Below are 16,128 nucleotides of genomic sequence, written 5' to 3' on the forward strand. Positions count from 1 at the left end.
GGCCTATTCTGCACGAGAGCTGCTAATATGCACAGGCTGGGCAACATTTCAGAACTGTGAGCTGTGGGCGCACACCAAAGTATCTGCTTGTCTGCTCCAATTAAGCCTCTCTGTTAGCTCGTCAAGCTAGCCCATATCTGCGGGCGGAAACCGCAGAATGGGTAATTAACAAGTAGCACGAGACGTAGAATGGACGCCAGTCACACTGGTTAATAGTTTGAAGGTGCTTTCAGAATAAAAGCGTCTCCACTGTGAAGGTGAATGAGCCGGAGAAAGCAGCGTGAAGCGAAGATGAGCCTGAGAAGCTGGGCTCTGTCACTTCGATATTCTGAGCAGACGTAGCTACGGTGATTACAGTGACTAGGGCAAATGGGGGCAGACGGGAGCAGTCATAGGTTGGAGGTCTGAAAAGGCCCCCAGTGACTCAGAGCCAGGAGGAGAAAATGGTTCAGGTGTTTTATGCAGGAATAAGAAGCAGGTCGGTGTGGAAGCTAAGCCTGTTTCCCTGGATGACTATATATTTGTAAAAATCAGCTTCAGAGTTGACCTTGGGGCATTTCTAACAAAAATGCACTGACTACATTTCATTTGAACAGAAACCCACAGTTTGCAGAACGGGGCTCCACATTCTACACTTCCTGCACCGCTGAAAAAAAAAGATCCAGTTTCAACAGACTACCATGACACTGCCAGTCTGTAGCTGATCTTGCACACTGACACCAGCCTTCCTCCGTTCCTATATGCTGCGTGACAAAGCACGTTGTTGGAGTCACTCGGTTTCCCAGGTACGATAAATGACAGTGACATTGAATTTATTCAAGGCTCCTGAAAGGGAATCGCTGCTTCTGGTTGTAATGGACAAGGTTGTCATTTACCTGTTTATAATAAACTGTGGTTTGTAATTTTAAATGTTTTACATGCTGTGATTTTATTGCTTTAACACCTTGTTAAATACGAGTTTAATCAATGAATTAAAAAGCACAGGGACATCAGAACCTCGTTATCATTCACTACAGCTAGTTCAAGTGAAAAAAGGTCTGCTACCCTTAAACTTTTGAAAACACTTTTATACTCCAATGAATAAGCCGTGAAAAGGCGTCAACATGGAAGCAGAAACATTTACCGAATAGATGAGACTCTTAGGTCTTTACTCTGCCACCAATTACAGGGTTCAGCACGGTTTAACATCGTCACAGTCCATTTGTCTAAAGACTGAACAACAACCTGAACAATACAGTATTGGTAAAAAAAAACTTTCAAAATGAAGTCAAGACTCGACCTCAATTATACTGTGCGGCACTGTGCAATGACCTCGCAGGGTAAAGAGCATGCTGGTATAATTGAGGTCATGTTTTGTCTCTGCAGAGCATGCGGACTGAAGGTTGTGTGAGGCTGAGGTGGTGCCACATGATCTTAGCCTCTGACCCCAGATCACATTAGGGCACTAATTAGAAATCGATGAGGTTGCACACACTCGGAAAAGGCAGACGTGCAATCGTGGTGACAAAACTGTGTTCTCAGAAGCTTCTGTGGCCCTGAACCTTCCTACTGTCAGGACAGAGCTCATATGAAACAATCACAAGAGAAGAAAACTCTCCTTTGAAGCCTAGAATGATGCACTGTAGACGGTTCTTCTTGCAGCTCCTTACGAAAGGGAGATCCAGCTCATGAATTTAATGAGAGCTGGATCTCTTGCAACACAAACTCAAAGCATCACTGTTATTGTACTTCATCTTCTTCTGCTATTCCTCTTCTTCCTTTCTTTCTGATTCTTACTCTTCCCTGCTCCTCTCCTCTCCTCCTCTCACCGAGGCCCATTCCAGAAAGATCCAATTACAATCCCATTATAAAGTGACATGAGGAGATCTGGCCCCGGAGTCCCCATCATGAAGCAGTCTGAGGCGTGTGTGTGAGCCATCCACTGCAGTGCAGAGGTCTCACCTGCACTGTAGAATAGTCCGAGCTGAACTGGAGGCAACAGAACTGCACCCCACAGGCAGAACAACACATTACACACACACATACGTGCACGCACATACATTGGAGCCTCTTTGAATTAGCAATCTAAAATTCATTCTAAAACACAATACCTATAAGCGATTTACCAGCTCAGCACGGTTTTGAGGATTAAATGGGAATCAGCTGTGCAAGCAGCTGAGTCCATAATGTAGATGGAGCTTATACACATGTATAGCTGCTGTTTCTACTTCTGTATCTAACACTAAAGGTGAAGAGTCACAGCATTTATTCAGATTCAAGCTGCTGTTCGGCTCTTGGCCCAGTCAGGCTGTGTAGCAGCCAAACTGTAAGCAGGCCAGTGGGGGTGGGGGGGTTTGAAAAGGGCACAGAATACGCAAAGGTATACACACACACACACACACACACACACACATTGGTCTTTCAATAGTTGTGAGGACACTCTATGACATACTGCATTCCCTAACCACCTCAACCATCAAAACTAAATGCCTTACCCTCATCCTAAAGCCAAGTCTGAACCATAGACTGTAAATACAGATGGATGTAGCCTCTGTGACGTCACCCACAGGTTTCTGAAGAATGGTTTTGAAGCTCAGAGTGAGCTGCCCTGCTGTCACCATCTTGGCAGTGTCTAACTCCGCCTATTACTTCAGGCAGTCTGAGTCTTCGGTGCATGCTGGTTTGTGGCAAAAATATGTTGACCCATCATCACTCAAAGGGCACGACCTCAATTATGCAGAACTTTAATAAGGCTTAATAAAATTTAAACAGGTGAGTACAGTTGTCATGAAGGAGGAAATTAGCTATAGAAACCAGGCAGTAAAAATATTTATTTCTGCTGTTAAGATAGATATATAGATAAATAAACTTTATCCCCTGGGGCAAATTCATGAAAAGTTGGACAAGTGGTCATTAGAGGAACTGCAGCTCTTAGCACTTCCATATTAGCTTCATTTTTCAGCCCTGCAGGTTGCTGTTTGGTCTTAACCCTCAAACAGACCTTTGAAGTTGTCTATCTCAAACTCACAATGATGGTTTCCAAACTAATATTTGCTCTCACACCCATTAAAACACATGCACACGCATACACACACAAAACCACACACATAAAAGCCGCAGAACAAATGCTGCTCGAGATAGAGTTGACACAACATAATGCAAATGACTGCAGTTCGGGACTGACACATTTATATTTACACACACACACACACACACACACACACACACACACACACACACACACACACACACACACACACACATACTGTACCAGCGGGTGCTTTGGTGCCAGTCGCTCTCTCTCCCCCTCTCTTTCAATAATGCATGTTAGCTGGTACTGATGCTCCCCTTGCTCCAGCTGAATACTATTAGGGTGCCATCCCACTCATCTAATTATAATACACACAAATGCATACAAATGCATGCCAACCCAAATATGCACACAGAGAAAAACACAACTAGACAGAGTTGTACGCTAGCTGTACCCTTGTTATAGCATTTTGTCGCAGATCAGCCTTAATGAAGCTCCGGCTGTCAGTCACTGTGGCAACTCTCACATACACACCAATACGCACACAATAAAATAAGATGTATCCACATTCGATTTCATGGCTCTGTTGCTGAATGTGTTTCCTAACAGCCACCGAAGCACATTGAAAGCTTGTTAATACATGAGAGTGACAAATACTCCCAGAGGCTGAAAGCACAAACTGCCACAGCATCAACTGGATACTCTGATGAAAGGGTTAAGAGTTAAAGGTTAAAGATGGAAATGGCTTCTTGACTATCTGGATAAATATCACACACACGCTTCTTCATAAACACACACATCACTGAGATCAGGTGACTGACTCGGCCAGTCGAGGATATTCCACCTCTTCATCCAGAGAGTTTTAAGTTATTTTTTGGGCAGTTTTTACGCCTTTATTTGACAGGTAAAGTGTAGAGAGACAGGAAATATTGGAGAGAGACATGCAGTAAAGGGTCTGCTGAACGATTTTTGCTGCATTTGGCTGATTCTGAGCACAGAACACTCCCACAGACCTCTGCATTCATCCTGTTGCTTCCGTCAGCAGTGAAATCATCAATAAATGCAGCTTTAATTGGAGCCCTATGCGCCCCAGCCACAACAGAACCAGCGCCATGTCTGACAGATGAGGTGGTGGCTTTGGATCATGAGATTTCCTCTTTCTATCATTTCGATACAGATTGATTTTGTGTTTTATTCGTCCATTTGTTCCAGAACTCTAATGGTTTAATTGTATGTTTTCATCAATTGCAGCCCGGTCTTTCTGGTTTTGAGTTTTACCAGGGGTCCTGAAGTCTTCTCTTGATCCCTTGATCCCCCAGGAACCATGTACGCATCTTTGAGAGCATCCTGCGCTTACTGTGCTGTCATAAAGTGGTTTTTCTTCACCATATAAATGATTTTCTGGTCACCCACAGGGCTGGTTCTCCTCGGTCTGCTTTTTTAAAAAGTACCCAACTGCTGATTTTGGCAAAAACCAACTATCTCTGTTATCTTTCTTTTTTCTAGCCCCGTTGTATTCTTCTTCATATTTGCATGGCTGCTTCTTTACTCCACTCAACCCCACCTCAATCTAAATGGCAGCTCTCAACCCTCAATGAACCCTGAACCCTGTGCGAGCTCCTCTGTACCTGAGCTAACACTGAGGAAATACACAGCTGCCCAAGAAACATTCAGCAGTCAAATGTACAATTACTTCTGAACCCTGCAATCTGGGAACTATGTGTTGAAAGGGCCATATCTCCCACGCAGTTCTTTCAATATCGACATAAACCCACTCAAATTATAGCTGAGAGTTGGACCTTCAATGTAGAATCCATTAGTGTTAAATTCATTTTAAGCCCAGTCCAAACACTTGTGGTCTGGACTGCATGTTAGGGACAAGAAAAAAAAAATCACCTGTTTGCACTAGATTGTCTTGGCTTGTGCACACACACACACCCACCCACCCACACACAAACACACACAGACAGACAGACAGACACACACACACACACACACACAATGAAGGGTGTAATAATAAGCTATTGATCACGTTGGCTGTGTGATTCACAGGCTGTGCGGGAGGTGCAAGTATTAAAAGTTGGATGAGGGTGTTGATTCTCTGTTATCGTCTACATCTCATGGCATTTCTCTTTTGTGCTGCATCATGCTTCAACCTGCTTAAAGGAAATCAGCAATAATCTGCTCATTGCCTGAGCTCACCCCGCCGCGCTGTGCATTTCACTTTGCTTTATCTGTGGAGTCACAGTAATCGTCTCTGCTGTCACAACTACGCAAAAAATGGTCTTATCAACCGAACCTCCCCCTCCCACGTTCCCCCTTCCTCTGACATCAAAGCCAGGTTTGTGCATGGGTGCTCGTTCCACGGGCACAAAGCGCATCGTACACTGGGAAATTTTACATCAAACACGCTCCGTGGCGAGCTCTCCCGAGCTAGACGTTATTAAAGCTACTGTCGAGGTATAGCACGTAGCCATACCTGTGGGTTGCACAATGCTGCACACGGAGCGGAGCGCCTCATTAGCACACCCTGAGAGCGAGCGCTGCGAGTGACAAACGTGATGTATTTGTGCAAGAGAGATCGTTTTATTCGTCTGTGTACATGAGTTCTTAAAAACCGCTCGTGAGTGAGGATGGGTTTACAACAGTGTGTGTGTGTGTGGAGGAATTGCATGAGGGAGGTTGTGTGTGCTCGCACAGCCCAGCCCAGGTCTTGCAGTTTTCTTAAATAGGCTCTTAAAATGCTAATAGTGTGCTCTGAGGAATAGGCTTCCCCATCATGCGGATTAAGAAAATAACCAGCTTATTGAAGGCATTTCCTGCTACGACATTCTCATATTCTGCTTGAGTTTGCTTCTTTTTTTTTTTTTTTTTTTTAACCATAACTTAGTCTTAACATTAACATGAGTTCTTTTACTTCCTGTACAACGTTTCCAATTTGTGCCGTTGTCACACTTCTTTAATGTTGGAGTAATATAATCCCCCAAATGGTTTCAGTCGACAGTATGAAACACATTCCACATTCATGCTCATTTCCTGGAGTCGGCTGAGACTAAATGGACTTACGTGGGCGAGGTTTTGTGTGCAGCACCTGCTCCAGGTCACCCAGCATGGTGAGGATCACCTCCTTATCCAGCTGAGCCGTTCCCTCACGAGGACCCCCCCCTGAAACCTCTTCTTCTGCCCAATAACCCCCGTCATTCTCCCTTTCTCCCCGCTTCCCACCGCCCCTGCATGTTGCAGGCTCCTCGTCCGAACGCCCGCTGCTGCCCTCCTCGTCCGTTCCCGCCTCCTCCCTGGACTTCCGATGCAGCTCGGTCCGCGGATGGCCGCTGTACGATGCCCGCTGTGGGCGCCCGCCTGCGGCCGTGCTCCGCCAGGGGACCGGGATGAGGGAATGCTCTGACTGAGAAAGCACCTTAGTGAGGGAGAGCGACAGGGATCGAGCTCTGATGCCCCGTGCACCTCCGCCCCTGGTGACAGCCTCCTTCCTAGGGCTTCCCTGCAGGCTGCCTCCTGCCCGCTGCGTGGAAGGTGAGTACGATGAAGAGTTCTGAGGTTGGGAAACACGAGACTGCGGCTCATCCAGTTCAAAGGAGTAAACTTGCTGCTCGCCATCGCTGAGCAGGGTCAGGTTAGTGAGTGAGCGCTGCTTGATCCGCAGGTTGAGGTTGTCAGGGAGAGGCTGGGGAGGCCGTCGAGCTGGGCTGCCTCCCTGATACACCGAGAACTCCGCTCCTCTCTTCATCTCTGCTCACCGCTCCCTCCCTTTTTTTTTTTTTTTTTTTTATTTCAGCTTACCTCCGTACCTCCGGTGGCTCGCTGGCTGAAACTACGCACGCGAGTGGATCTACCTGTGCCTGGCTCGCCGCTTCACATCTTGGCTGCGCTGTCACGGAGGGAGCAGATGGAGGGACGGAGGAACCGGAGGACGGAGGAGGCAGAGAGATGTGTCCCCGCGTCCCACGCCTCCTGACTGAGGTCCAGGCTTCAGAGGGTTGGAGGGAGAGCGAGCGCAGGGCGAAGAGCAGAGAGAAACCCTCCCTCTCAGGCATGTAGGTAGAATCCAGATCCATCCTTGAGGCAGCCCATACTCATGGTCAGACACTGAGCCACGCACAAACACTTATTCCTTCCACTCCTTCTCCAGTTCTCATGCTGTCTCTCTGTCTTCTTGGCTCCTTTTCTCTAGCTCTCACCACAGTCAGGGGCGTGGATGAACGAGCCGCTACATCTCCCGTTTCCTCACCAACACTCTCTCATTCTCTCTCCCGACTGCGCTCGCACTCTCTTTATCGCTTGCCTTATTAAACGACAGTCTCTTTTCGTTCACTCTTATCTCTCTCCCTCCACCTTCTGTCTCTCCTTTAATTACCACCTCTCTGCCACATTCCTCCTGCCTCCCCTCTGACTCTCTGACGGTCCCTCTCTCCTCGCAGCGGAAAATGAACGGGTGGTGAAGCCGGCAAACGGGCTCATGTAGCTCTCCGTCTGCCTGTTCACTCCAGCATGCAGCCTGCAGTACTCTCTCTCCCTCCCTCTCTCTCTCAGCCCTCCTTCTCTGTGTTTATCACCCTCTCTTTCTCTTAATCCCTCTCATTCTCTCACTTTCTGTGCAGTTCCCTCCTCTTATCTTTCCTCCCTTACACTATCCCTCTCCCCCCCCCCCCCCCCCCCCCTCTCTCAGTGTCTCTCCCTCACAGAGTGACAGTGAGTTGTTTGGACAGTACCTGTGAGCTTGCAGCCCCTGCTGCACCACGCCGGCCGCCCGACTTAATTAAATGCTATCTTGAGAAGTGAAAACAGCGAGCCCGTGGCTTATCGTGGATCAACAATGACACCGCAGCCGACATATTCCCATCAATCAGTGCGGGCGTTATTAGCCCTGTCGCTATTAGTCACGGCTCTCCTCCACACATTTTTAAATCTTGGTTACCAATAGCTGAAAGACACTGGAAGCAGTTGCCGGAGTGACTTATCTACCTAGAATTCTGCAGCATCCCAATTTCTTTTTGCTATTATCAATCAAAATGAACAAATAGTGAGATAAAAATACAGACGATTACTACAACTTCTTTAAAAATACTTGCACAAAATCAGAATTTATAAACATGCTGCTTTGATGTCTGGGTATTTTCACTATTGTCACTGGTTCACAGCCCGTCTACGTAAAACGAGCGCACTTTTGTCATGCGTTACTTTCCTCATTTCTGCCCCTCTACGGAGAGAGAAAAAAAAAACGAACCAAGGATGTGAAACGACCATGAAAACGTGTGACAACAAAAAAGCAAGTGTTTGAGATGGACCCCAAACAAAGGGAATGGTCGGCAGTGCAGTCTAATTTTATCCTTCAAAATGACGGGCTCGGGAAAAGCCACGACCAGAGCAAAACGTCTGGAATGTCACTGATGACCTGACATCCCCCAAAACCTGTAATCACGCGCTGTTGTTTGTGCACACAGAGTCTTTGAGTCTTTCTGGCTTCACTTTGATCTAGACGTCTCATGCTTCATTGAGTTGGGCTGTTTGTTTGATTGACCTCAATTATTTCTGTTACTGAGAGGAAAGAAGGAGGGAAAGTTTCTTTCCAAATTAGGATATCCACTATGTGAAGCCTAACATGTAAAATCTGAATCATTTTCCAAACTTTGGAGGGATCCTCAGTAACTAAATCACGAGCAAAATAATTAGCAATGTTAAACAAACAATCACAAAGATTTACCACAGATGTGACTCAACACAAGGATCAGTCCTGTAAAATAAGATGCACTGTGAACCGTGACACCGAAGTCTTCACCTGCAGCTGGCAGAATCCGACAAACAATAGGATTTGTGTGTGCCAGCGGTTTGTGTTTTGATGCTGTGTTGCCTGGTTTAACCTCTCATCCTTTAAGTTTGTGGGTAGAAACTCCTGACCAGCTGCACAGATGTCCACTGACTGTAATTAAAGGACAATGAAGACATTTGCAGTCTTCCCTCTTCACAAACATAAGGTTTAAATTCAACCAGCTGTTTTCCGCTGTGTAGGTGTTATATGAGAGTAATAGGATTATGAACGTATATAGAACGCACAAAAAGGGGGATTGTAAGAGATGATGATGGCAGCCTGCAGACATGTAAACAAAGAGCCACAGATGCTCCCTGTGTCCGGCTGTCAGCACTGACCTTTATCCTTCGCTACATGACACCAGCGCAGGGCAGGGATCCCCCAGTAAACACAAATACACTCACATCAGCACATATACACCAACTGGAAACACACTCACACCACAGCTGCACAACAGTAGCCTTCAAAAACTCTCTAGTCCTGCAGCTACGCTTTAACTATCCTCCACTGACACCATAGCAGACCCTGCAGCCTGCTCTTTCTCTAATATTACAAAGAGCAGCTAATCCACTTTACAATAGCATAACATAGCATACAGCGTAACAACAGTCTGAGTGTTTTCCACTTCCTGAAAAGGGAAAATTTCATTGAATTCCTCTCACATTTAAAGCAGCATTGCAGCAGCAGCAGCAGCAGCAGTAAAGTCAACATTAAATAAAGACTGATACTGCAAAGCAGATGAATTCCTGGAGGACCAGGATTACAAGAGACAAATGTTAATGCACAGATGCATGTACACACTCGGTCACCCACACGGAGAAAGATTATCTATGCAGAACACACAGCATGTGTGTTCACCTAATGTACCTGATATCTCCTCCAGGCACTGTTTGGCTGTCTTGCTGTAGACCAGCTCTCCCTTGGTGGGGCTGAGGCAGGGGTCGGCTGGGGCCACCATGCTGCAGTCATTTTCTGAGAATGTCCTGAAGGCACAAAGAACACACAGCGGTTATATAGACAGGCTGAAATAGCTGGTACTACAGCCGGTGGAGGTTTTATTGAAGCTGGTGAAAGCTGCTCCAGCTGCATGCATTCATTCATCGTCAAACAATGCAACACAGTGATGTACCATAAGCATGTGCTTGTATGTTGGATTTCACAGATTTAAAATGCATGGCAATCCACAGACAATTATTTTTTTATAAGAATAATCAACTTTACAAAGTTCGGCTTTTGATGATTGTATGAATCTGTTTTTATCATTGGTTCACTGCAGGTCAAGGCGGAAACACTCAGTCATGTTGTTGACTGATTATTTCTCTCATCATGTGTCTTGTACTATACAAAAAACACCATATGGATCTTTATTTTCATCAACTTTAAATTAGCCCCATTTGGTTTAAGTTTAGTGTGGTATCTAAATCATTAAAATCATTAAACATTTAGTATCACATAAAGATATTATGGTCTGTGCAGTGGATAAAATGGTACAGTACTGATAGTGAGTCAGGTAGATGCATGTGATGGGATTTAGGGGTTAAAATATAATGTAAGTAAAAGATTCTAGTGTCTGATTTAGAGCCAGAATCATTCCTCTTCTGCTTTTACTCTGTGTCTGAAATGTTAAGCAAGAACGGAGTTGAAATTTGTGAGTCAGTTTTTGGTGTCGGGGAACATATTCAACAGATGGAGCCCTCTGAAGAGAGGAGGGAGTGGTCTCGGATGAGGTGTTTTCTCTGAGTGCTTTTGAGTATGTGTGCAGGAGCGAGCATGAAACATGTGTTTTGTGTGCATCAGCCTCTCCCCCTCAAGTTTGAGCTGCATCACGCTGCACTGTTTGTTTGCTCATCTGAAGAAACAAGGATAGAGTCCAGTACACTTCAGGAAATCACACAGGCCCACACACACACACGGGAAAACACAAAACCATGCATGTACAAACAGTTAAAAACAGACAAACACACGGTTAAACACAGAGACAGATAAACACTGCAAACACAATGAGGTGCACACTCACATAGGAACACACACACACACACACACACACGAAGAAAAGCATGCACTAACTGCAAGCACATGAAAATCCCGAAACACACAGGAAAACTTGCAAACAAAAACACAGACACAGATACGTGCCCTCCCATGTACAACATACACGTACACACACACACACACACACACACACACACACACACACACAAACACACACACCAGGGACCGCCGCCACCACCTGCAGAGCTGCAGATAAAAATTGGCCTCCAATTGCGACAGCAGCATCAGTCTGTGACTTTAGCTCATGTGAAAAGGCTTTTCTTTTTTTTTCCCCTTCCTGCGAGCTACTATCACCTCAGAGGATTCACAGAGACAGAGACAGAGATATTCACAGCCATTGCAGCACATTACAATTTGGACCCAAAATAACTGCTGCAATAACAAATTAATATTTGCTATAAATTGATCCTGCTGCTTTTGAAGGGGCCGGTAACTGTTTTTAATCTTTCTGCTCTGCAGCTGCTGGTTGCATAATGAACAGTGATTCATACTGTGGCAATTTTGTGAAAGCATTTCCATTTGTTTCATTAACAGATAATCTAAGGAGATGGGCGCCGCGGTACCACCCACACTGTTTGATCGACAGGTGATTTGTGGGAAACGAAGAAAAACCAAATAGCTCTGAGTAACATATTTAACCCAGGATACACAGTATATATCACTACAGTATTTTTATCATTCTGGATTCTCTTTCTAACCTGGATGGGTCAGCTTAGGTTACGGGGGGCAGAGGAAGACACAGAGGGTACAGTCTGTGCGTGTGCGTGTGCGTGTGTGTGTGTGGGGTTTGAAATCAATCCTGCACCCTTACTGCAGCAAAGGCCTACAAGCACACTGGTCTGTTAAGCTTGGCAGAGACAACAGCTTAAAGTGGGCGTAAGAGAAACCGAACGAGACAAAGACGGCTAATTGGGCCGAAAAAACGTTGATAAATGGCAGCACAGCAGGAGGCCTTTACGATTCCTGTCAGTATGCTGACGGCTGCGGGAGAGGCCTGCTGCTGAGGGGGAGCATTTATAGCGAGAAAAGAGGCGGATAAAGACGGAAACTATAGAAATATGCTCACAGGGAAATACCTCGACACATAAGGAAAAGGTAAAGGGGTGACACGAATCTGCACTGCACCTCAAAGAGAAACACAAGCTGGAAACACAACCAGTGGTTACATACCATCTTTGGTTCAGTGTGTCGAGCAATGCATTAATATGTGGTGATGATTATCTAAAGGCCTGATCACACCAGCATTTGAGATGGCTACATTTCAAATTTTTCAATGAAGGATTTCTATGGATCGACTGATATGGTTCTTCCAGGGCCGATTACGATTATTAGTAATCAAAACCGATATTTGGAACGTGCCAACACAAAACTACTGCAACACAAAGGACTCTTGCCGTGGCGTCCAGGTGTTTCTATTATTTTGTCCATGACATCCCCCATAATGATATAACAGTTGAATCAACAACTGTCTATTTGTTGTCTAACAATTTCATTTCAAACTGAACATATAAGCTAATCAACTGAGAAACTTCTGAGTGTGTATCCATAATCATTAATGATAATTCATATTTTGCTTCTAATGTCCACAAAGTGTACTGAAGTGATTGAAAAACTTCCAGTGTGTCTCGCCAAATGTAACATTGGTAAATTAGTTTTCCAAAAAATTGCTGGTCTCTAAACAGCTAATGTATTTTCTTGTTAATCAATCTAAGAAACATTTGGAGAGGAACGTTTTACTTTAGTGGATCCACTTCTTCCTACACTCAGTGTTTACTTTTTCCTCACCGTGTGGGCTGTCTGTGTTTTTTCAATTTTGGTTCCCTTCTTCATAACTGGCTATCACTCACCATCTGCCCAGGAATCATACCCGCAGCCGCTTTAACTTGCTAAACGTGTGGGATTAAAGTAGCGCTAACTCTGGGAAGAGGCACTGCTGAATGTGGCAGAGCTGACTGTGCACAACGGAGGAGGTAGTGGAGAGAGGGAGAGAAGGGGTGAAGGATTAAGCCTTGTTTAATGGGATTCCTAACTCTCTTTCTCTCCCAGCACAAAGGCATCCCGGAGACTTTGGCGGTTCCTCCGTTTTTTTTTTTTTTTTCTCTCTCCTGGATTACCTCTGCTGTCGTAAGAGAAAATCGGCCCTGCTGGGCAGATTTACCCACTTACTACACCTCTGATGGCTGTAAACGTCAGGGAAACATGCAGCAGCTGCATGCATCAAAACAACACTGGTTGAATGAAGAGCGAAGGGGTGGCTTCCTGAACGCCACCGATGTCTGGATCCTCACATCAAAGATGAAACCCAGACAGTTAAATAATAGGCTTTGGCAAGCGTCAGGCTGAGGATGTTAATTTGTTCTGTAATGACTGTGAAGAGATGTGGAGGCAAGAGCAAGATGCACAGCGGGGAGTGCCAGCTGATCACTGGGAGAACTCCAGAATTTCATGGGCTGCGTATGAGTGACTGTAATGATGTGTCTGAAGGTGTGCAGGTATGACTTTGAGAAAAAGGGTCACATATATGACCTCTCAGGGGAAACTGAGTGTGTGGGTGGGGGATGGAAATAAATGGATGGTTGTGCAACACACACACACATACATCTCACCTGTACATGAAGGGGGCCACAGTGGCAGTATTGGGATGGTTGTGCTGCTGCTGTTGAGGAAGCTGAACTACTCCGTTCCCTCCCAGTGCTCCTCCACCTCCACCTCCTCCTCCTCCTCCTCCTCCTCCCAGCATCCCACCAGACCCAGACAGGGCTGAGGTGCTGGTGGAAGAGGTCATGCTGGTCCGTTTTCCCTCTGGTCCAGCAATGGAGCGCTGTATGTAGAAACTCCCGCCCTGCTGCCCTCCTTTCGTCAGCTTGCCTCTCTCTCCCTCTCCTCCCCGCATGTTGCCACTGCTGTTTAAGGCGGCCTGACTTTGGGTCTGGGACTGATTCTGAGGCTTTGCTGTTGATGTTGAGGGAGCCTTAAGTCCTGGCTTAGGGATGCCAGTGGAAGCAGAGGAGGAGCCTCCATCTTTCTTCCCAGATGTCGGCTTTCCTCCCTTGGGGATGAGACTGGCAATTTTGGAGGTCTTCTTGGTGGAGTCCGCAAATGACTCACGCTCTTCTTTGGGTGGAGAGCTATCCTTAGAAGATTTCCCAGACTTGCTTTTGTCCTCCTTGTCTTTGGACGAGGCCATTGACCTGCTGCCGTTGGCAGAAGCTTTTGAAAAGGACGGGGACGAAGAGGAAGTCTTGCTAGATGCAGCGAGGGACGAAGCCGAGGTCTTGGCAGGTATTTGCTTAGCTGTAGCACTGCTACTGCCACTGCTGCACACTGAGCTTGTGGGCGTCAATCCATCGTCACCATACTCTGACAGGTCATCCTCCTCCTGCAGAGCCATCTCGGCCACAGACGGTGACGCTCGCGAAGCCGATCTTGGGTTAATCAGGCGGAACTTCTCCAGCATGGACCTCTGGGGTGCACCGCCGACAGCCGACCCAACTTTTGATCCATCGCTGCCGTGTGTTTGAAGTCCCTCCAGGGCCTGGGGTGAAGGGGTGGTGGAGGGTGAGTGCGTCGGGCTTGCCAGCATGGACGAGGTGGCGCTGTGCTTGAGGTTCATGGACTTGCTGCGCCAGGACTTGCCGGCGGTAGGTGAGGGGATGGCAGAGGCCAGCTGCTGCCCACTGAGGCTGGTGGGAACTGTCCCTCCCATACCGCTCCCGTTCATCCCACCGGGTACTGGGATGCCCCTCACCGCTTCTGAACCAGAACACACAAACAGAAATTAGATAAGAGAAAACGTCTAATATGATCATTTTTCCAATTCACAGATTCTTTGTGTTTTTCTGGAATATTTTGTGTATTTTAGATTATTACCTATCCATAAACAACCTATGGACATTGGAAACATTAATTACAGGTGATTCTTAAGTTTGCTGCAATTACTGCAATTCATTTTGATTCTATTATTCATTCATGCAAGATAAACTATGTCTAAATTTGGAACATATTTACACAGTAGTAGTATTCACTGTAGTGACTTTGACATGGATTTTCCAAGCAAACCAAAAAGTTTGGAGCAACCTCTCACAATCTTCCTGGATGTATTAGACATGAGACACATCATTTCCAGAAGTCACAGCTGAATACGCGGCCGACTTCTTCTGTGGTTTTACACACATTACGCTCTAAAGTCAAGTCAAAAAGTGGGAAACTTTCAGAGGATCTCGGTGTTGTGTGAAGTTGAGTGCTTATTCCCAGTTGGCAGGATATCAACATCAGGCTGGGTTTAAAGGAAAGATTTCACTGTTATTAATACACTGGTGTCTCGAAGGAATTTGCACTCAAGTGTGCTGAATCCTCCTGTTCAGGCTTCCCCCCCTCCCCCTCTGAATTACACCTACAGGGGCCTGTCACAGCATGTTTGCGGGATTACAGTGGTTATAAGAGCCATCATGTTGTAGGCGTGGCAACAACAACAACAACAACAAAAAAAAGAAAAAAGAAAAAAAGAAATCACACCAGCTATGTTACCATGAAGGGAAAGGAAAACATCCACCCCAGGTTCACTGTTAAATGTCATCAGTGTTTGATGATCAGTATGTTTTAGGAGTCTGAGGAGTTATTATTCATTTTCTATTTGCAGCAACTTGAACATGAACCTACCTACTTTTTTTTTTTACATTTTTACATTTCTGCCTTCCCTAGAATTGTTCTCACCAGCCCTGGAAGGACGACTGGGAACGTCCTGCATTCAGCTGTGTTATACAGTAGCAAGAGGAAAGTGAGCTTTTCCACTGGAGAGAAAGCGAATGCCGCAAACTCAACTCAAAGAAAACCCGTTATACATTGAGACTGTCGTGGGTGAAGAAAATCTGTGTCTGTGCCTCTGACCCAGGGATTTCTACCTGTACGACTGTTCATCATTGGGAGAAAATGACAGACATCGCACGTCTCCTGCTGTCAAAGTGAAAATATCAGGACATCACGTCGTCTACATTTAGACATATAGGAGAATCCACAAGGTGCATTACACTGGGTGGATTTTTAGGTTAGACTTCTCATTTGAAGCTAAATTCTTTTTGTTTAACCACTAGTAGCGCCATGGGGAAATGTTTTTAAGAGTTGGTCCCCTGTGTGTTGGTGTGTAACACTGAAGGTAAACACAACTTTTGTTTGTCTATGAAAGCTCCACAGGGCACCTTTCCATGCACAGACAACGTGCTGCAAATACTCACGGCACGAC

General features: G+C 45.9%; 1 protein-coding gene across 2 annotated transcripts in view; it reads right to left on the reverse strand.

Annotated features, from left to right (window-relative positions):
• Window positions 1–16,128, reverse strand: part of nav3 (neuron navigator 3) — a 206,237-nt gene that overhangs the window by 73,723 nt on the left and 116,386 nt on the right. For both annotated transcript variants that reach the window (XM_087174682.1, XM_023408709.1), the window contains exons 8-9: window positions 13,496–14,642; window positions 9,705–9,820 (exon numbers count right to left, since the gene is read on the reverse strand). In XM_087174682.1, coding sequence (XP_087030808.1) covers window positions 9,705–9,820; window positions 13,496–14,642 — 1,263 coding nt within the window. The remainder of the gene's footprint in view (window positions 1–9,704; window positions 9,821–13,495; window positions 14,643–16,128) is intronic.

This window comes from Seriola lalandi, unplaced genomic scaffold (genome assembly GCF_002814215.2).
Source record: "Seriola lalandi dorsalis isolate HSWRI2012SDOR001 ecotype SW California unplaced genomic scaffold, Sedor1 jcf7180002054371, whole genome shotgun sequence".
Taxonomy (NCBI): Eukaryota; Metazoa; Chordata; class Actinopteri; order Carangiformes; family Carangidae; genus Seriola; species Seriola lalandi.